This window comes from Pyrgilauda ruficollis, unplaced genomic scaffold, assembly GCF_017590135.1.
Source record: "Pyrgilauda ruficollis isolate IOZ18807 unplaced genomic scaffold, ASM1759013v1 scaffold20, whole genome shotgun sequence".
In the NCBI taxonomy this organism is placed as follows: domain Eukaryota; kingdom Metazoa; phylum Chordata; class Aves; order Passeriformes; family Passeridae; genus Pyrgilauda; species Pyrgilauda ruficollis.
In genome coordinates, this window is record NW_024519207.1 from 4,005,158 (window position 1) to 4,030,432 (window position 25,275).

The 25,275-nt window shown below is 35.1% G+C and overlaps 1 protein-coding gene across 3 annotated transcripts in view; it reads right to left on the reverse strand.

The window, feature by feature from the left end:
• The window catches only part of LRCH1 (leucine rich repeats and calponin homology domain containing 1), a 115,684-nt gene that overhangs the window by 24,164 nt on the left and 66,245 nt on the right, over positions 1-25,275 (reverse strand). For 2 of the 3 annotated variants that reach the window (XR_005955071.1, XM_041466921.1), the window contains exons 8-16: positions 21,088-21,193; positions 19,894-20,006; positions 18,327-18,394; positions 17,188-17,274; positions 14,254-14,290; positions 13,415-13,528; positions 11,966-12,013; positions 10,702-10,774; positions 445-554 (exon numbers count right to left, since the gene is read on the reverse strand). Coding sequence is in view for 1 of the 3 variants with exons in the window: in XM_041466921.1 (XP_041322855.1) it covers positions 445-554; positions 10,702-10,774; positions 11,966-12,013; positions 13,415-13,528; positions 14,254-14,290; positions 17,188-17,274; positions 18,327-18,394; positions 19,894-20,006; positions 21,088-21,193 (756 nt within the window). In the remaining 2 variants the exon portion in view is untranslated. The remainder of the gene's footprint in view (positions 1-444; positions 555-10,701; positions 10,775-11,965; positions 12,014-13,414; positions 13,529-14,253; positions 14,291-17,187; positions 17,275-18,326; positions 18,395-19,893; positions 20,007-21,087; positions 21,194-25,275) is intronic. The other variant, XR_005955072.1, reaches the window with a different exon arrangement.

Consider the following 25,275-nt stretch of genomic DNA (forward strand, 5'->3'; position numbering starts at 1 on the left):
AAAGCTGCTTCAAGCATTAGTTACCTACTTTGAGCTTGAACTAATAAATTTCACTGTGCCTTTTACATGCAAAACTGAAGATTTCTCCAGCTGCTTGGAAATACTTCCTAGACCTCTCTCTCTGTCTCTCAAGTGCTCACTTCATCCTTTCTGATTAAATTAAACAAATAGTTAATTCCACCAGTGCAAGGCATGCTGATTAACTGGATGCCATTCAGGTAACTCCCATTATTATTTCTCATTTTTACAAAGTCTTTCCTGAAATACAGACATCTGATTGTGATAAAGAACTTCAGCAGTAGTCTCATCAATGTGATTTGCAGAAGTAATATTGCCTCATTTAACCTTTCTTCTATTTTTCTCCTTAGGCAATTTTCCCAAAGAAAAACTGAAAAAGACTGAAAATTCCATCAGCATAAATTAATTCTACCAACACTCACATACCTCACGTAGCTGTTCCACAAGCTCTCTCTCTTCTCTCATCTGCTCCATTTTCCTTCGAATTGTGAACTGTGGATCTATTGATTCCAAATTTCTTTGTGGTCTTAAGAACACTGTGATTTTTAAAAAGAGATATTTTAGTTTAAGAACAAACACTCTGATTTATTTATTTCTAAATTAAGCAAAATCCTTAGGCAGCGCCTCCAGCAAAAACAGTTAGAAAATTTTTTTGTCCTCAGGAGGACAGAAAAATCTAATCTTGGATTACAGTTATGAATGGCTGCTTTTTGGATATTGCTCTGGACAGTGTCCTGAGGCAGCAATGGTGCAGATAAATTATCATCCAAATCCTAATCTGAACGGGCAAGTTTTGTCAGATGATTAAGCACCAGCAGTGTCCCTTAGAGAGTCTGATCTGTAAAACACTTTGTATTTAACATGGCAGGAAACACCTTTTACTCTTAAGTAGAGCTCTCTCCTAACAAGATGCTGAACTGCATAAAAAGTCGTGACAAGCCTCCTACACAGAACAAAATGCTTACTAGATAAGGTTATGCTAAAAAAAAAAAAAAAACAAACCAAAAACAAACCCACCAAACAAAGACAAATGTAGGAAGACTCAGCCATTCAGTAAGTGCCTACACTACAAAGTCATATTGCAAACATAGCATAGCACATGCCCTTGGAAGTTCTCCTTCCTACCAGTCCTGTCAACTCTATCACTTTGCCCAAAATACAGTTCCTTGAAATCATTACATGACATTTCTGCAAATATGCGCCTCTACCCTTCCATTTGTGTGAGCAGTGACTGCTTTGAATGGGTCGGAAGAACAAGAGGATGTACAGCCAAAATGCAACTGTCCCTGTTTGTGACTCTGTTTGCCACCTCACGCAATTGTAGTCTTGAGGAATCTCACCCAACTGTTTGCAGGTTCACCTGAATGCATGTTGTTTAAGTAATGAGATGATTGATCTAAGTTACTTCTCTAGCCAAAGGGACAGACAGCACCTATGGCACTTCAGCCAAAAGGCAGAGTTCTTTCCCCTAGCTACTATAAACAGCTTAAGGCAAATTCCTTGTATATCTTTAGGCTATTCATCTTAGGCATCAAAACAGAATAAACCATGGCCAGTTACCAAACTTGCTTCCTTCCACTACTTGACTCATACAGTCCTGATTTAACTTTTCTCAGTGAACTGAAATTTGTTGCATTGCTGTAATTTCAGTAAAATCAGTAATTTCTAGAATGCCGTACTAATGCTATGTGTTAAACAGAACTGCTTTTAAATAGAACAACTAATACTACAGTTCTATATTACCAAACTCTTTTCTTTGTAATGTCATCAGAAATCCCAGGGATAGAGTGGGAGAGCATCCTGTAGAGAATGTGCAGGATTGAGAACTACAGAGAGTGACTGCAGCTCAAATCCCTTCTCCAGGGGGACAACACATTTTCATCAGTGTCACCATTCAAAAGGCTCTACACAGAGGTGCACACATCATAAATAAAAACATTCCTCATGCTGACCTGCCACAAAATGCATGAGAGTAGCAGAGCCATGCCTTCAGATGCAAAGGGCCCACAGTTTTACTGATATTTAATCTTCTGCTTTGTAGAAGGCAAACTCAACATCTGGAATTGAATTCTAAATCCAAAGCAGGGTGTGTGAACAGATCCATACTTCCTAACATTTTGTAGAAAGGTGATATGTGACTATGACTGTTCATGCCCAAAAACACAGAGCCTGTTAGAACACTGATATATGGTGAAAAATACGTAAAATGTTATTTAAAAATTATATCATTTAAGATGGCTACAAAAAAAAAAAAACCAAAAAAACCTAATCCCAAGTTTTTCAAGAGCAGAAACTCATATCAAGGATTTCTATTAACTCCAGAACTGTACTGTATTAAAATATCTGCATTACCAACTCTGTAATAACTTACTGGAGGCTGTTTCTAAATTTTTAAGAGGTGAAATAAAAATCTCCTATCACATTAATTAAAAATAGTAGCTGCAATTACTAAGATTTTCTAGTTCATTGTACAAGTATAATAATTGAGCTTTGCTGCCTCTCACAGATGAAATACCTAGATGAAACACCTTCTTGAAGAGCACAATGATGGTACCTAAAAGCCACTGTAGTTTTATTAGCAGGAGCAACATTTCAAATAATTATCAATAAAAACCGAATAATGTTCAATTTTCATAGAATTAGAGTACTATTATGGTCTTCATTCAGTTTGGCCACAGCTATCCTTTTTTATGCCTTTGTGAAGTCAAAGTTCCAAGATTTACTTCCTTGCAATTTCAGATTACAGACGAACCTTACTGAAAGGTATCAGCATTACTTTGTCAATTACACTACAAGAAAAAGGCAGGCTAATCTTAGGCAGTGTGAATCTACAATTAGAAGCTTTTCAAGAAAATAAGTTAATTGATTAAAAAACAAAATTAAAAAACCTTCACACTCTAAAGCATTAACTATAAAAGTTTTAGTTATGTACTGAATTTTTCTAGAAGTGTTCCACTAGAGGAAGTTTCGGCAGTCCTGAGTGTTGCTTGCTTCTCAGCATTACACACAACCTCCAACAAGGGGAGCCCATACCTCACACACACCTGAATGTCTATTTTTCACTCTTTCAAAGAATTAGTTTCTGCTTTTTGAATCCATGCTCAAGGCAGGTTATTAAGCAGTACTTGTTAAAAAAAAAATTTTAAAAAGGATTCTGCACAAGTGTCAACAAGTTAGATGAGTAATAGTTAATAACATTGTTAATAACCTACTCAACATACCACTGTCAAGGACAAATGGACAAACTTCCTGGCAAAAATTTTCAATTCTGCACTGAATTTAAATGCACTATTAATTGTATATCAATTTCTGCACTATTAATTGTACATCAAAGAATTCAGCGTACTGAGTACTTAGTGTGATAATGTCATCCTTGAGGCAAACCACAAAATTATTTAACCTGACTCTACTTACAACAGACAAAAAGAAAGTTGGACTATGACAGGCAGAGCTGAAGTCAGGCTGAAAGTTCATAGTTACTTTTCTCTTTGATTGACTTATTCAGTCTAAATTTAAGTAACAGAAATGTAACAACCCCAATTAAAAAAAAAATATGCAGCTGTAAAAGCAGTTTCTGCTATAGCACTCCAAGAGAAATGCTAACATTTAGAAGATTAAAACAAAAAAATATAGGTAAACACATCAAATTCTGCACTGATAGAAGAAGCACCTCTCAGTTTCTCTGTTGCACTATTCATCAGTGAAATATTAACTTAGCTTCAGACCATCATGAACTAAATTCAGTTTTTTCAAGTTACCAGTACCAGAATTTTTATATTCCACACTCACTTCCCTTACGGAGCCCATTCCTTACACATGCTATCTTTTATGGTTTTATAATCAAGAACACTGAGGCAAATAGGAAATACTCTCAACTAAAGACCTGAACTAAGAACGAAATGCCCTCTTGTGAAGAGGCTTCAGTCCTGAAATCTTGGGTGGTACAAGTGTGACTTCCAGAGTGGCACCTCAATAGTCAGACAGGAAAATTTCCTTAACCGTAAGCTAAATGTTTGCATATATCAGTCAATATTTATGGTCTTGGTTTCAATCCGATGCTTTTGACAGTTTCGCAACCTTTTAATATCTAAACACCTTTCTACTTTAGGGCAGCTGGCAAAACATGACCTACTTTGCATCTCAGTGCTGTGCCTCAGTGTATTATGACAACAAAACCCTGGAGAAAACCAAAACAAAAGCAGCAGTAAAAGTCCACTAATGTACCTGACCTTCACTATGAACAGGTTATTAACAACAGTTTCTATTGAACAGAAATCACTATTTTTGCTTAGTTGATTGTTTCAGCTTTGTTTCTTTATGGATTCTTCTATTATGGTAGTTACGTACCTGCACCAAAAAATGCAGATGGAAGCAGGATATTTTAATAGTAACTTTCAAAAAATAATAAATAAAAACAGCAGAAGAGAGAGGAGCAAAATTAACTGCTGTTTGAGTACAACTTCCACAATTCATGAAAATAAAGCAAGTAAATAAACTCACACTGAAAACAGTTCTTGGAATCAATATCATGGGAAAAGATCTTTCATCAGAGTAAAAAAAGAGTGAAACTTCACTCTGACTTTTGACACTACATATTTCACAGCAAATTAAAAGTGCATCTTCTGAGGAATTTAGTCTTACAAACACCCCCTGGAGAGTATTGTCCTTAGCCACGTAGGGCATTCACCACATACTCATGTTTCTGAAAATACAAAATTAAGTAAATTATATATGGAACACCTACCATTGTCACTGTCTCCTTCAGATGGGATACTGTAGCTAAAGTTGTCCCATGTTTGTGCCTGTGTAAGTGTGTTGAAGGAGATAGGAGGAAAACTGAGGGATGGGTCTGCTGGACGGGAGTGATAACCAGTCCAACCATGGTGGTAATAAGGACCAGAGTGGGGATAAAAGTGGGCAGCAGCATTTAATATATGGCATTAGGATTGTATGGTAATGGCAAAGATGTAATTCAAAGGTGATTAATACAAAATGCATAAATTTTGAGAAAAGAATGAAAGATGGTGCAGAATAAAAAGAACGAAGAGTTAAATGTTAGTACTTGCAAATCATACATTTTATGTGCAGTTAAGGCTGTCAAGCTTAGCAAGATCACTGTAACCATAGCACTTCGCACAACTTGTTACAACCAAGTTTTAAGAAAAAGTACCCATAGATTTTACATTATAGCCTGATAAAATCCCTGACTCTGAGTCAGAAGGTGAATATACCAGCTGTGAAGTTTCAAGGAGGAAACTTTCACAGAATCAGGATTTTTATATATTTGTGTAACTACATAAAAAGAACACTTCTCACAAAGAAAAATTACACATCCATATGAAAAGATTATTACAATTTCCCAGCTGATTTTGGAAGCAGCAACTACATTATCACTTGGATTCTCATTTTGTTGAAGGACATTCAGTAAGTACATGTACCACAGATGTTTTCCTTTCATTTTAATTCACTTAATAATAAATTAAACACTACCTTTTTTTTGCTAACTTCCCCAGCAACAAATTCAAATCTACAATGGGTCCACCATGCTATGTAAGTACTGGTCCTCCACAACATTTAGAGGCTTCCCAGGGACAAGAACAGGCATAGAATACCCCCAAAGGCTGATCCTGAGTTTGCACAACAAGCTTTGGCACACTTGCACCATAGACAGTCTTCTAATAAACACATCACTAATTATTTGACTGGCGTCCCTGAAGTACACAAAACTGTACATTTCCACAGAAGCTGCAACAGTCTGCAGACTATTCACCAGATGACTGTAAAAGCATGTCGTGCCTAAGTTCATGACCACCCATGACCTCACTATGGAGCTAAATTGGGGCAGCAATACAGCTCCTGCTCTCCTATCCATTCTGCATTCTCTGCTTCAACTAGTCACAACACCACCTCTTACTGATCTTCAGATCCTTCTGCAGAAGGTTTTTTTCCTTCCCCATCACAGCTACTCTGAGCTTCTGTCTCTTGTCTCAGTTGTGGCAAGGACTTCTGCCCAAACTTTCCTCAAACCTCCATTCTACAGTGTTTCAGAACTGGATACTGACACCCTTAAAATATCTCCTTCCTGTATCTCTTCAGCATATCATCCATCCTTTCAAAGCTTCACACTGGTTTCCTATTTTCTAACAGAGATTTAAATCTCTTTTCTGCCTTTCACAGTGATGTTGCTCCTTAATGAACTCTTTCTGTATTTGATCACAATGTTTCTTATCACTTCCACAAAAAAAAAAAAAAATTACTTCACTCATTTCTTATTTTTCTACATGTATCTTCACATTTATCTACTGAATCCTACACACAAGCGACATTCATGTTCCTCAGACCAAACTAGAGACTATAAACTACCTCTGCTCTAAATGGTAAACCATAAACACAATTCAATTCAAGATTGCTGTGTAGATCTAAAACCAACTAAAACCACTCAAATATTAGAATAAAGTCCAAAGTAAAGTTTCAGTAAGCACAGAAAGTCCCTCTTTTCTAACGTTCCAAACTAATATTCAGAAGGAACTTATTCATGTAGGATTTCTCCTACGCACAATTTTGGCATCTGTATTAACATGATAGTAATTTAGATTGTGTCACATAAAACTTCACCTTAAACTTCTTTTCAGAGTTTCACAGCTCTCTCTCTTTAGACTTTCCCAAGGCTGGGTCACTGCTTCTGGCTATTGGGACACCAGCTGAACTTCAGAGTCAGCACAGCTTAAACTCTGAGTCAACACTGAGTAACAGTACACAGATTTATAGCAAAAGGTAAACAGTCTGACTCTGGTAGCAACTGGAATTCTCAACTATTTTCCAAAGTACACAGATAATGCAGTTAGGGAAGAAAACAAATGGAAGGAATAAACATCCAGAGACAGAAAGACAGTAATGAGCACTCAAATGAGAGAAAAATACTGTCAAGTTCCATTGATCATTATATGTTCCAACTAACTTGAAATACAAGCATGTCTACCATAGATACTAACACTGTGCTTCAAGTTCTCTACAAGTCACCCAAACTGAGGGCACTAGATTCAAAAGTAACGTTATGCTGCATAAGATAATGTTATGTTATGAAGAGCTGCAAGGGAACAACTTCTCACTTCAGAATACAAAGTGCTTTGTGACTTCAAGTTTTGTCAGTGCTTGCTTCAGCCTCTGACAGTAGAAATTTTTTTTGTCTGTGTTGCTGTCACTTTGCTCAGTAGAAACTAAGAAACACAGTGACCTAGAAATGGCAAAAACACAAAAGGAAAAACAACTCTTGATAGCAAGATGTATTAGAAGCTGTTCAGACTTGAAGGTCTGGCATATTAAAGATAGCACAAGACCTTGGCAACTCTCAATTTCAACAATTAGCACCACTTGGAACATTTTAATCAATTCATGGATGAAAGATGGAAAATTAAAATTTATTTGCTATTTTTCACAATTCCTTTTCAGAGAGCTAACGCACTTCCCAAGTGGAAAAACTACAGCTCTAAGAAAATTGTTTCTGTTCAATGGAATTTTTTTAAGGTTTTCAAAATTAATGTGAATTTGAAAAGTCCACACTCTCTGAAAATATTTAAAATACAGAAGGAAATAATCTGAGAAATTAAAAAATCCTTTTTACATTCTATATAAACTTCTGACCCTTGGAAAAAAATCTTTCAAGAAATGTAAACATATTCATTACCTTTCAAAATATTTTCTTTCGCTACTTAGGTTTCATTCTGTCAGCCATCAGACATGAATTTCCCCAATGTTTTGCCTACCTTAAAAATGAAAGTATAAAAGGACCTTCAGTCCTGAACACATATCAGTATGTACTAACACAGAAGTTTAAGCCACTGTGGTTTATCCTCTGGAAGCACTTATATTTGTGTCTGTACTTCAAAAAACTGGAATCTTTACCACAAGTCTAGAACAGCTTACTTTCACCTTTCCAAGAGACATAAACCGTTATGAAATGATGAGAACAGAAAGTCAAATATAAAGCAACATTCATTTCAAATAGATGAAAATAAATGCTCAACTTTCAGAAAAAAATATGGTTACATATATTTTCATTGAAAATTTGCCACTGTTTTTCCCACAGAGCATGGTGGACACATTTTATTTAGAACACTTCAATGTCCTTTTAATGTTGCACTTGGATTTAAGAGATTTATAGAGCCAATTAATTCAAAAGTAAGCTCTAACAAAGTTAAACAGTTAGAAGTCACTAGGACTATTTAACTTCATTTGAGCTTACATTTCCAGTAAGTTTTAACATTTCCCCGAAGGCCATTAAGAACTGAAATGAAAAAACCTATTAAAATACACCACAAATTAAGCTAAAAAACTTTCCTGGGTCACAGAAATGCTGGACCTCTTCACTAGCTCAGGTCTATGATAATAAAGCAGTATTTAATCAACAAGTACAAATTCCAACCAGTGACAGAATGGTTCAGATGCACAAAAATTGTACAAAGTTTTAAAGGAAATAAAATGAAGAAATTACAGACCTGCCAAGCAAACCAGCTTGCAAAGGAAAAACATGCAGGCTTCACAAACCATGCTAGGCTTCACAAACATTCTCTGCCATGTACTACTCCTATCTGTAAGTATTTCTTATGTGTTAGCAAAACAGCAGAAGATGAAACAATGTGCAGCTTTACAATGCCTTTGCAAGGTTTCATTTTGCTACATGGTGCTACATAGCTAACACACTGTATTTTTGTCTGAAACTGGACATCAGGTTTTACTATTGCCAAGTTCCTCCATCTTACCACAGTATAAATTTAAGGTAAGATGACTGAAGCTAGACATGATCAGGTGAGAAACTGTACAGTAATGGGTCTATCTTAGTGCCTGTAGTGTCTCATATGGAAAAGAAAATAAATTCACATTATCAAGTTTAACACAATCATAATGTGACCAAAAGACACTCCAGTATTGGCATGCTCAAAGATTTTAGAATATATGAACTTCAATTAGTACAGTGCAGAAAATCAGCATGTTCTAACCAACTGACTTTGGTATTCAATGAGGCTATACACAGCTGCAATATATAAAAAGGGGATAAAGTGTAGGACTTGTGCACATCTGGTCTTCAATCATGTGACTTGGAGGTTTTGTTGCAAACATTGCAATCCAGTCTTTCTAGAAATTCTCTCAAAAAAATAGTCTCTAGGCTATTTCACCTGGACCTATTCTAGTCATTAAGTATAAGAAATTTGGGCACGATATGCCAAGATTCAAAAGTGCTTGTTAAACTAACACTTGAACACGAACTCAGTCTTGCATATTCTTGCACAAAGCAACTTCCAACCCCCAGCAGCAGATTTCACTGTGGGCTCAGAACACAGCCCATATCCTGTGAAAGCAGCAACATGGCCTGGGCTCCTTCACTTTTTTCTCCTAACAGTGATATTGCAATATCACCATTGGACTATGCAATATTACTCAATGTTCTATTTTCAACAGATCCTGAAAGGACCCATTTGTTCATCATTTAACCTGTATTTTAAATTTATGCTAGCAACATTTCTAAATCATCAGGAACAAGACAGACTGAGTTTATACTCCAACAACCAAAGAAATGCAGTTGAACAGATCTGTCTAACTATATATCACAACTACTTGAGAAACTTCAAGTATATTCCTTCATAAAAATAGCTAATACTTTAAAAACAAACAAACAAACAAACAAAACCCAACTAAATCTATGGGTACAATTTCATAAACATTTTCACAATGTTTCACCAGCAGTTTCACAAACTGCTGCCATTATTACTAAGTATTTTGTTAGGGAAACTACAAATTTGTAGGCGTTTACCATCACTTTAAAAGCATTTGTGGTGAATGAGAGAAAACATAACTATGGTCTTAGTATGCTGAAACATACTGAAAAACTACAGCCACTCATTAGAGGTGATATGGCATGACTTAATATTGACTACCTCCGCACCCAGAAGACAAAAACTGAATTAAATTGTGTAGCTAATCCAGTTTTTAAAGGAAACTGTTAACCAAGCCCTCAAATACATCTCTATGTTTGGGAGGTTTCTTGTTGGTACTTATTTTGAGGTTTAGTTTGTTTCTTTGCTATCAAATAAACTTTGCTATCAAATAAAACTGGTGGTTACATAGATACAGTGCATTGCAAATTGACTGAACTCAGCTGCTGGCTGAAGTAAAGATGTAACCTTTCCATAATGCTTGATCTTTACTCAAGCCTAACTACTGACAGACTCAATGAAGTGAACAATTTTCAGAGCAACAAGTGTTTTCAAAATAGCCTAATTATTCACACATATTTTCGAACAAAATCTAAACTGTATCACCACATACTAATCAAGCAAAGTATCTTTCTTCAATTAGTATGTCAGCACAGATGATAAATATGTATACGCATATAAAATGTGTAGTTATATCCAAACACATTTTTAATATACATATAATTTTATAAAACACTGAATTTACTAGTAATGGATGAAAATTGATCCATATATAATGTGTCAAATAAATACTTCTTAAAAATTCAATCTTGATTCAAAACTAGAGAATCTTTAAATGTTCCAAGCTTCTTCTAACCGTTGTACAGAAAATGTTACATTGCTTACTTCTTCATGGGGAAAAATAGAGATATCTAAACATAACAGAGATGCAAAAACCCCAAACCAGTACACACAAACTGTTTTCTCACATTACCTGATCGTGGCTTCAGGCCAAAAGGAATTGTGGTGTTTGTAGTAGGAGACATTGTTGGACTTTTATCCTTATCCTGTGTAATTCAAGAACATACATCAAAGTTATATTCTGGGTGTTATTCTATCTCAGCATATATGATCATGCAAAATGCAAAAGTTAACACTACTGCATGCTATAACAATTCCCATAATCTGACCACAATATAGTCTCAAACCTATGAAATCTTCCTTTTTTACTGCACCCCGTTTCTCTGTTAGAAAATATGAATTTCTGACAAAAGACAGCAAGATATTCCCCCTAGTTATAAATAAGCTCAATTATTTATCAGTTTTTTCCCATGTCATCATTTGGTTCCACCAAACATACATTTTGTGGCAGAGTACATTTAAAAAACCAAAGCAAAGGCATGTCTTTTCCTTAGACACATTTGTTTCTTTCACAGAATTAATTACTATTCTGCATGGTATTTTCCATTCAACACCATATTTCTGCATTAAAAAACAGTAAAGAGGAAATTAAGCTCATGCCTCAGAGCAGGATCTCCCCTGACCCTGAACTAGGCTAAGAGTTGTAGCAGGAAGAATGGAGCAGCATCATACCACCAATGGCAACACAGAAAGAGTCCTATGACCAAACCCCATAATGGGAATCCCACTTACAAAGTGATTCCACTGGGATCTGGGAACTACAGAATTCCCATCACCAAGTCTGGTGGATGGTGGCTGTGTGCTCACAAATTTCCAATATGCTTATGCCCAATGCAGTATAGAGAGAGAAGCCCTACTTCTGAAAAAAAAAAATCAATAATCTCTATAGGGAGCTCCATACGGTTTTTAAAGCCTTTTTGATCTTCCAATGAGATTTACAAGAGAAAGCTACAGGACCAATAAAATTAGATTCCTCTCTGAAAACTAATCAAGGACATGACACAACTGTGCAAAAAGAAATTGCGCTGAAATCAATAGAAAATCTTGTTGAATGAGGAAGAATTAAAAAAAGAAAAATTAAAAAAATGTGTCTGAATGGAGAAAATGTAAAAAAATTAAATGTTTTGTACTAAACTGCATAACTCTGAAACAAACTGATCTGAAAGCATATTTTTATACCCTAGTAAATCTCTGAGATGACAAGATTAAACCACATGCCAAGCAAACCATATATTCATTTCTGATGCAAATCTCAGTTCTGTGGAATTCAGTTATGTTTCATTTAATCTATGAAACATTCAAATAAAACATAAAGGGACAAACAAATGACATCTAACCTCATTGTGAGAGGTTTGTCCGCTTGTGTTCCAAACAAATAGATCATTCTGCATGAAAGTAAAAAAGAAAGAAGAAAAGACAACAAACATTTCAAAACCTGAAAATATTTCAGACACACTGCAATGGGAAATTTTATTAATTATAGTCAGATACACATTATTTTTTTTTCCACTGAAATGAATAATTTGCATGAATCATAAATACTTCTATTGCTAGCTGAATAACTTTTTTTTAAAATGCATGTGGAAACAATTCACACAGATTTGTCATTAATTTTTTTGCTTCAATACTAAGGGATTATAAGTGTATTTATAAGGTTTTAATGTTTGTTGCTTAAAATGCAGCATATTTCTTTTAATTAAACTATCACGAAGATTTCATTTTCAAATATAGATTTTTCAATACAGATTTGAAGAGAAAAGTATTCTGTAAACAATTGCATTTATAATTGCAATATAACATATCTTTTGTTACCATTTCTGTTATAGTTACATTGGAAACATGTACACCACACTGATAAACATGAAACAAAATCATTAATTCAGCAGCAATCATAACTCAGCAGAAAGACAACTGGCATAAGTAAAAGTAAATTATAATTCAACAATTTCTCTAGGGTCAATTTTTTTTTTAAATTGACAAAAACTGGAAACAAAAGAGAGCACTTGGAACCTTAGGTCCCAACAGCCACAGAGCTTTATCACAGTAGTATTTGATATTATAATGATTATATACATGAACATGTGAAAAACATCAAGATAAACAAAAAAAACCTCCTACTTCTGGATAGAACAGACAATATTAAGGTACTGCCAATATAGACAGCATCTTCTGTAATTTTGTTCTCACAATCTCCTTGCCAAGTGCAGTCACAAAATCCCTGCACAGCAAGTTCTGAAGCAATAACATACACCCCAAATATTTATGGTTTTTTTGCAGCTCTACATTTCTGGATCATTACAATGTACAAATTTTAAAATATTTTTGAAACTTTAAAAACTATAATCTCAACCTATATACAGTCTGCTTGCAATATTAAACTGAATACAAAAATTGCTGTTAACGTAAACTTAGAAACTTGTACAACTACAAAAGAATATTTGGGGTAAGGGGAGAAAAGGAGACAGGTGCTTAATTTTCTTGAAGATCTAACATTGAGACAACATTTTTTTCCAGGGGAATGCAACACCTGCAACTACTATGCTTTTTATTGGATATAAATATTATTTATTTTATATTAAATATATATTTATTATATTGGATCTTTCAAAAGGGATAGGTCTTAATCAACTTCCCATTTGCAGTCAAATCTTGAGATTCATGCTAAGGCAAAAAATAGCCCAATCCCCACACTGGTCCTAAACCCATCATCTCTACACACAAATTGACAGAATGCAATGATCCATTCCAAATGTTTCCACATTTATTGCATCTGGACACTTCCATACCTGGCTCAATGACCATTTTTCACCCTGTTCACAAGTTCTTGCTTCAGGCTTTGCTTTCTCCATAATCAACTCCCTCCTCCTCTGGAATTCCAGTTCCTCTTCAGGATTTTCTCTCTGTAAGATAAAGAACTCTTCTGTCTGTACTACTGGAAATAGAACTTTTTTTTTTTTTTTTGCATAGCATTACCTTGAAGTATTTCTTACAAATATTGTGATATAAAGCAGACAGAGAAACAAGTAGATACTATGTAAGTGCAGTTCCAGCACTAACAGGTGGATAATACAAATGTAAACCAACTACTTCATTTAAAAAATTATTTCACCAGACAGGACACAGAACAAATAATCAGCAACATATATCACACTGTAAAACTCAAACCCCATACTTTAACTACACTCTCTGTAACTGTAGTGACAGTACTCTGGAAAAACACTGATTTTTATTTTACAAATTATTTTGGGCTTATCCTTAATGAATATACTGTTTTCCTACACCAAAAGGTGGAGATGGGGGGAGGGGGGGCACAGGGCAGGTGGGTCAAATGGTAGATGATGAAGCATAGCTGAACTGACATATGGAGATACAGGGTGGGGAAACTAGAATGAAAAAGTAATAGATAAACACCAAAAAATTTTACATCTACAGACACATACAGAGACAAAAACAAGCAAGCAAGCCCCACAATTCCATAAATATGTTAAAGAAGAATTATTTTTGCCCTTCAGCCTACTTACTTTTTACCTTCCCTACTTTGGCAAATTATTAATTGATGAAAATGTGGGCTCATTTTCTGTCTTTCCCCCCAGAACATTTTGTAATTATACACTCATTAACATACCTGACCAAGAGAAGACATGTCCATCTGTATTTGACCACTATGTATAAAGACAAAGGCAAATATGTAATTCATTTTGTAGCAACTTGAACATGATGCATCTAACAATTTTTTTTTTCTAAAGAAGGTATATAAACACACTTTACTGTAGAGTCTTGAAATTATAAAACTGTTGCTGGTTCTGTGGGATACAGATTCACAGCACTGCTCTCTGAAATATCCATGCTTAATCTGCAAGGTTTGAAATAAAAACATTGTACTGGGCTATAACTTTGGTAACAATTCTGTTCAATATTTAATTTCAAACAAATATATACATGAACTATTTTTATAGTTATCATTTTAACCTGTTCAGCGTCATCTCTTAAGAGCTTTTGGAAATGCCTCTTGATGCTTCAGTTCAGTCTAAAGCATCATTCATGGTTTCATTTGCAAAGTAACCCCCTGAGCAATGGCTTGTATCAACACAAAAGGACCTGTTTACTACCAACAACCGTGTTGTTATCTAGAAGCCTGCAGATTTCTGTATCTAACCTCTAGAACCCAGTGTTCAAATGGAAGCCACAGCTCTGCCTAGATATTTCCACTTAATTCACAGTGGCTGAAAATAAAGCAGTAAAATAGAAAATGAAAGAAAATAGGAAATACAGGAAAGCAAATATAGAAATACAATGCAAGCATTAAAAATATTGAAAAAGGTTGAATCTGAAATCTCTTCCCGGAAACAAAATGCTGCAGGTGTGTAACAGGGTATGCAGATTTTAAACTTTGCAGAACACTAAACCAACAGTAACTGGACAAGCATTTTACAAGTTTAATAATCACACCCACTAGCAAAAACAGCTTGAAAGAATTCCAGTCAGTGCACGTTAAGTGCACCAGCATCACCAGCTGCTCCAGTCCCTACAGTGTTTTCTCCTAAAGGGCCTTCAGTGTGAGATAAGGATGGTCCTGGATTGAGTTAGTTATTTCAACCAGGTTACCTTGACTAGGCCACCAGAGTTATATGGATGCACAAGGGAAACTGGAAAAAGTCACAATGGTTGACATGCTCTAGGTTTAAGTTAAAAGCAAATGCCAGTTTTGTGCATCTTAAAGTAAGGAGCAACAAAAGCATTTACACTCCTTTCTGGATCTGGATACACACAAAAACTCTTGAGTATGAAACCAAAAAATTTCTCACACTGCTTTACATAAAGCAAGTATATAACAAAATGCCATAAAATCCAGTAATTATTGGAGAAAAAAAAAAAAAAAAAAGAAAAGAGGAGTCCATGGCCCAGAGGACTGAAAGTCTACAGCATCATTTGACAAGTACTAGGTACTCAAATGTATCTTGCTGCTTAGATCTGGATGCTAATATACAAGAGGTATATATACAAGGTGTATATTGAAAAGCCTATATGGTGCTCAGAATATTAAATATAAATGCTCGTATTTTAAGGTGAGAAAAAGAAAGTGCATCCACAAACCCCCCAACATGCTGTAAAAACAACAGTAGAGAAATACAGACATACATGACATGATTAGCCACTTCTAAAAGTAATTTTTGAAATTTGCTAAAAGTATCTGTGTGTAAACAAAAGCCGGATTTCCTGTATTTTATTGACCTTCTCAATTTAATAGAAGTATCTAAATATGTAGGAAATATTAGGACAATGTTGAGAAACAAAAAAGCAAAATGACAAAATTTATCAGGCTAACAACTGAAATATTTTGCTGGTGTTTTTTCCAAAACAAACACTTTCCTTTTTTAACTACTACACTCTTCCGACAAACTAATAAGCCTCATATGAGATGCAGAAACAATGGTATTAGGAAGCTAAATGAACTAAAGAGATTTCCTAATTGTCCATTTCCTAATTTTACAACATTTTGTTAAGAAAAAATATTTTTTATTCAAGTATTTAGTGTATGATTCAAAAATTCAAGTATTCTTTACACAATGCAAAGTAAAACCAGCTGTCTCTCTATAAATACTAGCAGGAATAAATTTCTGTCCTAAAAGTACAAAAGTCTGCTAGGTAAAAAAGCAGTTCAAAATAGGCATTTAAAGTAAAGAACAGTGTAGTCACAAAAGCAAGTAGCTATCAAGGGAGGAAAGAGAACCAAGCATACTTAAGGCTGAAGTGACAAGGAGGTTTCTAGTCTTCAGAGAAATGAAGCTGCAGATCAGCTACTTCATAGAAGTAAGAAATAAAATGAGTTTTGAAATGAACTCAGTTTCTGAAGGTGATTACACTAAGAAAAGCAACAGCAAGCATACAGACAGACAGAACTACAGGCACCACCACTGTCATACCTTTCCAGTAGGGCAATCACTTCCTTTCTTTTAAATATTTATTTTGTTTAGCTGCAGTTCCAGAGCCATTCTATGAGACTTTGGCCACTTAAAATGGGCATCTAAATCATAAAAGCTTGTCTTCTGTAGTCAGGGCAAATCTAAGTAACTTTCTTTTCCTCTTCCTCCTTTGGATTTCAGAAAACTAAAGAAACTCCCCCACTAATTCAGGCACCTCCTTTATGTGCTTCATTGAATTGGTATGAAGATGAGCCAGAAGCCCTTCTCATTCCAACGACATATACCAAGCATGAATAAGACGAAAATTTATAGTCCCTAAAAGAAATGTGACAATCCTGCACAAAACTGCAGATAAGCACAGTAGTGCACATGAGATGAATGGTTAAGGGGTATCCTCACCTCTGGTTTTAGGTTTCTTTTATGACTTCTAAATTTACTGGGAATCTTGTCTAGATACTCGAGAGAGAATTTGAGTTTCCTTCTTAACTACCTTGTACACACTGGTATGCTAACAAAGCGCTTGGTAACTCCAGAGAGCTTTCAGTTGTCACTTTAAAGAGAACTCTAATGTAATTCACAAAAAAATTTTAAATATAATACATTATATTATTATATATATGCTACTGTAAGCATACCTGTTGGAATCTTGTAATAAATCTACAGCTTCTCTTAGTTGTTCTATCATTGCTATATCAATAGTTTGTTCTTCTGATAAATTTAGTCTATAACAAAAAACAAAAACATTCAAAAAAAAAGTACAACAGCAATTATCAAGGGTAGTGTGAATTTCAATGCAAGAGGTCTACCTTCCAACTGGCATGCAAACACTGTAGGGGGAAAAATAGCCTCTCTGCACACTGGGATGTGCTGAATTTAAGGAAAAAGCTTCTTCTGAAGAAACTCTCCAACACTTTGCCCTTAACAAAGACCCCCAGCGTAATACATACAGAAATTAATGTGATGAAGTAAAACTTTAAGTATTCAACTGAACAGAATGACTTCTAAAACTGAACATTTATTCACCAATATCTGACTCTTAAAGGCACACATCCCATGTACTGTTTCAGCACAAATAGTAAATTCAATGAGATTTTATAAAGGTCAGCTTGCTTTCTTTTGCTTTTCAACATTTATAGCTCTTTTTGGGGATTAGAAATATAACCTCCCGTTAGTTCTGTGAATAAGGCTCTTTCAGAAAGTATTTATTCTTTCCTCCCTTCAGGTTTGGGTCTTTTTTTAATACCATATAGGACTACACTGTTCTGATGAGTGACAACTTCACAGTACAGTCATGATGAATTTCCTTTCCTTATGCACTTAGCAACTGATGTTCACTTGTTCTACTCTGGAAGTAATATATATAAAAAATAATGATTGCTTCAAGGTTAAAATTATGACAAGTAAGAAAAAGAATACGATATGTTTTCTAACTAAATTGATTTTTAAAATGTACATTAAATTTAGATCTTACAAGTTTGAATGATCCCTTTTCAGCAATGTCTTTAATAAACAAAATATCAAAGTACCTAATTAAAAAAGATTGCAATCTACTCAGATAAAAAGTTATTGGGGCATACAAATTAATTAGTTGTAATATAACATTCACTCTATTCAGCAATAAAATGTAAAACACTGAGCACACACAAAGTGCAAGGTTATGCTATTGTCATGCCTCCAAATCTTCAAAATCATTAAACAGCAAAGTCACACCAGTCCTGGTCAAACTAATTAAATGACATAGCTAATTATTAATAGATACATAAAAAATACTCACATTTCGTCTGCTTGCCATTGTGTGTCCTCTTCTATTCTCAATAATTCATCACACTCTGCTGCTCTGCTCTGTAAGCAGACAAAAGTGATAATGAGAACTGAACTTTGCAATTAAGTAGGCAGATAAATTCTGCTTTCCAACTCAGTACTGACCTAATTTATGTAACATCTTAGGTTGGCTGGTTGAAACAATCCAACACTTCTGCTCCATTCCTCACTCCTAAGATACTGATTACAAGATCTTCTATTCAGAAGATTTTATTGAGGTCAACAGCCCTCACCCTCCCTTTACTGTGACAAGAAAGTCAAGCAGCATAAGAAGTCTTTGTTCTATGTCCCAGATTGCACTTGTGACTTTCTGGCATATAGAAACAATGCTTCAATTAAGCACGATCCCAACTCTCCTTCTCCTTGCTCTCCTACTGCAGCCAGATTTGTTTACAAAGCAAGGAAATTCCAAACATGCAAACAGTGGCAATTACATATTTCATGCATAATTATTAACAGGATTCATATTTGACAATTTTGACAGCCATGAATCATTTCTTTTTTAAAAGGAACAAATTGGAACAAAAGTTGCATCCAGGAATTCACATCAGTCAGTCAGTTAGTTTGGGTTCAATGTAGTCAAATTAGATCCCCCACACCTATAAACACAAAGCGCTACTTATTTGAAAACCTGAATCTCTTTAATGCTTCCACTTGGTGTTTTGCAACTCTTTCATCTCAGACAGGCAGGAACACTGAAGTAGTTCAGCTGCCAGTAAAGACAGAAGCTCTCTGAATGAATATATATTTGTACTTCTAGAGAAGAAACAGCAGAAAACAGAGGCTTATCCTCTTTTGTGTCATGTGTTTGGCACATCAGTTGCATTACCCTGTACCAATAAATTCTACCCAATTCTGATGTATGTGACACTGAAGAGTGTACCAGCTTCTCTAACACTCTCCAATGATGGCTCATTTCCCAGTGACAATCCCTAGTAGAATGAATAAAGCCATTCTTTTTCATGTTTCTTCACCTTACAGGAATAAAGACCATGATGTTTTCCTGTAACAAGGGTACATACCACAAGACAACAAAAATGCAGCACTTATTCTAGAAGGTAATTTAAATTGTCTTTAAGGATCTCTCAACTGCTACTATAATGTTTAAAAAATTGAGAAAATGTATTTCTGTACCATAACATTACTTCAAAACTTTAGCCACCACAGCTAGCACAAAGTCATCTTGCATTTTAGCAATGTAACAAACAGAATAAATCACTCTACTCAAAATATAAAGCAAATAGCACAGAAAAAAACCTGCCATTTTTTCTTAAAGCCTTAAACATAGTTAAAGGATAACTCTCACATATCCTAAATAGAGTTCCAGGTAAATTGTCCTAGATCAGTTGTAATAATTTTAAACCTACCTGCTTATTTTTGCTTTCTGCATATTTTAAAACAATTCATATCAGCTGCAGTCTCTTATTCATTAAAACATCTGCTATTTATCATTCCTGTTTACTCTGCACTTACAAAAATAGCAGAAATAATTTTCCCAGTTAACATTGTCACAAACTTGCCTTAATGTAGCTCATAAATTGAGTAGTAAGAGTATCCTGTTCATCAAACTGGTTTCCTGTTTCTTGTGACTTATCATTGACAAACGTGTGAGAAGATCCTTGATGGAATTCCACTAGGAACAGCAATGAAAAAAAAAAAAAAAAGACAGAAGAATGACCTCAAAAATGAAGTTTAAATTCACATTAAAAATTTTAAACAGGTTAAGATCCTGTCTTTGCAAACAGTGATGCCAATCCATTTTCTGGATATATACAGTGGTACATCAGAAGCATCACAGCAAGCACTGAAGGAACCAGTTTTGAACTACATCAAGTCTGTCTTGCCAGTACCAATACAAGAACACAGCTGGACAACTGTGCAGTGTTTTAAGAAATTCAGATGTCTTAGGCAGTGACTTGCAATTGAATGCAATTTCAGAGTTACTGTGCTGTAATAAACCATCAAACACCCAGCAAAATTATTTAGAGCATGCCCTTATCTTTTGTCTACATAGACTATCTCCAAGGATATGATCCTATGATTTACCCTCTCCAGTTTGCTAATAAACACCGTAGGATAAAATCCTGTTATCTCTCTTCATATTCTACCAAATCCTGATGAGTTGTCCATGGAAGTTCACTAAAGTGGGTAACACTGAGGATATGCCGTCTCCTATTCATGTGGTTTCCATATGCAACTTGCAGACTTCATCCTGCTATCATTACTATGTGCAGAACTTGGAGAACCATTGTTTATCAGTATGTAGCGTAATTTAGAAAATTATAAGTTACTTTTAAAAAATTGCATAAAATTAGATCTCTCACAAAATACAAAGAGATTTACTTATTTCCAGAGGTGATGTTGACTGACTAAAAAAGCTTTTTATATATAGAAATAGCTGGACTCCATTATTGCACTTGGCTAAATTACTGAACATTGATATTAATTAAAGGATAGCATGGCTCAAACCGACTTTAAGTTTTCTTCCCCCAGTCAGAATCAGATCTTATTAACTCTTGAGACAAGGTGCAGCAAGTGTTTTGGAAACACTGTTGAAAATTACTAGACAGTAAACAATTCAGTATAGTAAAGATTTTCTAAGTAGCATACTTCTTCCATTTTTACACAACTGCATATGCATGCTGAAAGCCCTCTGGGTAAGCAGGCAGGCATGGAATCAACAACAGAATTTCCCTGTTTTTTTACATTCCAACCTTTTCTTGAGTTAGTATGGTGACCTGAATCATCCTTTATAATATGATCTTCTTCCAAAATGTCCGACATTGGAACATTAAAGCTGATAGTATCTTCATCAGATGGCTAGGAAAAAATAAGAGAAACAATAGTCCCAGCTCAAACCAAGAATGACAAAAATGTACACGTTAACAAGATTGCTCACTAAAGAGCTGCAAATTAACATGGGAGAGGATAACAGAGCATCTAACATGACCACATCCTGTAGTAAGAAGTTGTAGTCACGCTGAATATATCCTCACATGAGGTCTGCCAAGTAGAACAATTCACATGTTCTCTTTTCCTGTCTTACTCATTGGCACTAGTCCTCTCCTTGCACTGACACCACTGCACCGTGCTGCTGTCTGTGCTTCCCTGGGGCAGCTGAAAATGGGGCCTTCTTGCAGCCACTAAAGTGTGTAGAAACACTGAGCCCTTTTTTTCTTCCCTCCACAACTCTTCTTCCCTGCGTTACCATGCAGCTTCTGAACTGAATGCCTACAGCAAGCAAGACCAACACCAAGCAAGGCAATATCTTTAATTATGCTGACAGAGCTGGAAAAAAAAAAAAAACATAGACTCTCAAGTACATTAGCTTTTTCTGACTTAAAAGCTCACCCATTTTTTCAGCTCTATTAGCTGGTACACTAACACACTTCACTTGTATCTAACAAACTTATCCTGTCTATGACATTACAGATAGCAGCTGCACAGCTAATCACAGACACAATTCTGTCCCAGGCCACTGGGACACCATGGCTCTGTTTCTCTGCAAGGCCAGCAATGACCTGTTCAAGAGGGACCTGCTCACATCCCCTCCTGAGGTGAGCTAGAGCAGAACCACAGTTTGCAGAAGAGGCCAAGTTTCTATTCTTGCTCCCCTGAGACAGTGCACTTACCACTACAACAGTCTCAGAACTTTGCAAATGTATTTTCCAGAAAGCCTATGAGTGTTGCTCATTCTTTAAATGCTCTGTGTTTCTGTAACTTGTTACACTGTGCATACATTTTCCATACATGTATTCTGTGATTATAACTGCTATAATACAAATAGCACTTTTTTCAATATCCTTGAAAAAAATTTTTAAGGAAATTATATTCCCCATTTTATCAGTTCAGACAACTGTATCAAAAAAGATCGGTAATGAAATGTGTTACATATAATCAGTTATTTAATTCTAGCCAGCTTCTAGTAGAAGTTTTACATTCTTGCTACTTTTAGATGTTCATAATCTATGTAGAAAGTATTTTTTCTAACTCCTGAAGCCAAAGTTTGTGATAAAGGAGGGAGCAAATCCAACTTGCTCTTAAAAACCCTATCAAAGATACATGTGGTTATTCCTATTTTCCAAGAATACCTTGGACTCAAAACATGTTGTAAATGTGGACCATGATGAATGTTCTTTCTGATTAATAAACTGCATGTTATTAACTCTATGAATTCACTGGCTGTATTTTTTGGCTTAGGGAGAAAAAACTTGAGGAAAAAAAGGGTGTTGAGGGGTGTCATAAAGCCTTTTCAAAATAAATTTCAAATTTTAAAATTAATGATATTTTAAAATGAAACCAAATAGTATCTCCAACAGAAAATAAATTACACTCCAAGTACCCTAAGCACAAAAGTCTTTTAGATCTGAAGCAATGACAATCCACCAGCTTTAAAAAAAAAGACAGGTACAATATAAATTCATTCAGACAACCAGTGTTACAGTGAAGTTCCTTCTCTTTCAGGCTGTATCTCATATGACATTTAAGTTCTAAATTTGATTATTCTAGATCAAAGTTCATGCTGTGTAATTTTTCAACTATCCTTTGAAAATAGTACAGTAAAATGTTCCTATACACATTATTAGAAGTTCTGGATCCGAAACAGTTACAATTTTTTCTTTTTCCCCTCAGCAGAGTAACACACACTTTGAAGAAAACATTTTGGAGCGTTGGTATAAAAAAAAGGAACAGACCATTCAATTTGGAAACAAAAAAATATTCCTTTAACAGGCTATGCCTCACTTTCAGGACCTACAGAATTCTGCAACTAATTTTCCAGGTGTTTCCTGCCACTATATTATGAAACAAAAACTATCCAAAGCAGCCTTGGATAATACAAAAGTATCACTCCTTCACAGGTGAAGTACTGTATCCAACTTCCTTCTTCTACAGTTTTATTTTTTATTGAGACAGCAAGAGAAGACAATAGACAAATCAGAATCAAAAATACCTAACATTATTCTAAGACAGAATTGAGATGATGCACTTTGAAAGATTCCTCATATATATTCCTGCTGGTACTAATGCATCATTCATGCAGGTAATAAAGCACAGACACCATTCTAATTTCATTCTAATGAATTTTAACAAAAGGAAAAATAAGGCCAAATGGAGAAAAATAATCAAAATGCTGTATTTTTCCTAAAAGATGAGGTAAATGGTAGACTGCCTTAAGGCAGAATTTACCTTCAAGTTGCAATGAACAATTTTATAGCAACACTACAAATTATCTTTCACTTGAAATGCCCAGGATGGGAAAACTGCCCCTATACCTGGGAAAACTGGTGCTGTAAGGACCCTACAAAGTCCAAGAGAGATATATAAGCAGTTCATGTCATCAAGTACTCCCTCTTCTGTGTATTCATCCAAAGTCAACTAGCAAGCTTTGTAAAAATTACATTAGTGTTAAAACAAGTGATTCATTTATGTTATTAAGTTACATATGAAAAATAACATTGTAGTATTTTCTGTAAAAGAACAGAAACTCAATAGCCACTACACTACACACTAAACAGTAATTTATATTAATTTAAAAAACCTCCAGAATAATGTTTTAATGATTATGACTGATCATTTAATGTTTATCCGAAGTTTGGTATGTAACTTTCTGACTGTAATTAACAACACATGTGAGCATGTATTTGCATCATGCTAGTATTTTTTGCACAATTCCCATGCGTTACACAGGTATTAAAGGTCATATCAGAAGAAAAGTGTGTGGTAAATTTACCACCAAATGCGTTTGGGATTATGGATCTCAGCATCTATTTCTCCTTAAAAGCAGAGCAGCAATCAGGTGATGATAGAATGAGCAAATCGTTCTTATATAAAAAAAGTTTTGTGCTAGTTAAAAAGTATTGGCTCATTGTTGGTAGTTTTCAAAATATTTTTTGCAGCATTTCAATTGCTATCTTTTGATTACAGGTAACATGATCCATTTTCTAAAGGTGATATTTATAGCTAAAGAGGAAATCAGGGAATCCTGGGATAAAAGTTTCATTACCAAGCCAACTGAGCTTCAGGAAGAGGAAGACTGGCAAAACAGTTTGTAAGTGTCTCTGAACAGACTGAATGCTCCTACAGCTAGAGGTAAACCATTAGAGATTTGGCTAGAATTCGTAACACTTCTACTTCATTTCCATCTACCAAGAAACTTGCCCAAACACTTGGAAATTCACATGGCTTTTTTTTTTTTAAAGTACTATTGTATTTAGAAGACCAATCAATGAGTAAGTGGACTCATGTTCAATTTGCTTTTGAGTAACTATAAATTCAGTACCTAAGCTTGATTCTTCATACATTTGTTCCAGAAGAAACAAAATCCCTTTTCCTCAAAGGAGGACAAAAACACTAAAGAATCAGCGCAAAACTATTTTAAGTAGCAAGAAGGTCATCCTCTTAATGTGAGGCCTTTCCCATTAGGTCAGACCACAAATCCCATTACTGTATATTTCAGAAAGATCATCATCACTAATTATTTACTTAGTTATCACTATCTATTCAGTTCAACTCCCCACACATTTAGTGCCCTGTTCAGCTAAAGAGTGCCTCAGAAAAACTGTGAATCTAAGAACATAAGAAGTTCTAAGTGCTTCGGACAACACTAGTCCCACAAAGCTACCCTTTCTCTTTGCTCAGTCAGACAGCAAAGTTCAGGAAAAGAGCTGAAGGTTTATTTTCAGCATAGCCTAGCTGTCAGAATATTCAAACACATTAAAATCTGCAAAATTTCTGAAGTTTCTACACTATAACAATCTTCCATAACCACATCACAGAGCATACTGAGACTAGGCACTCTAAGTTCCCAACAGGAAAGACTAATCAGGCAAACAGAAAAATATGCCATAAGTCATCAGCTTGTAACCTGTTACCATGTTTACTTTGCTGAAAACAGCAGAATT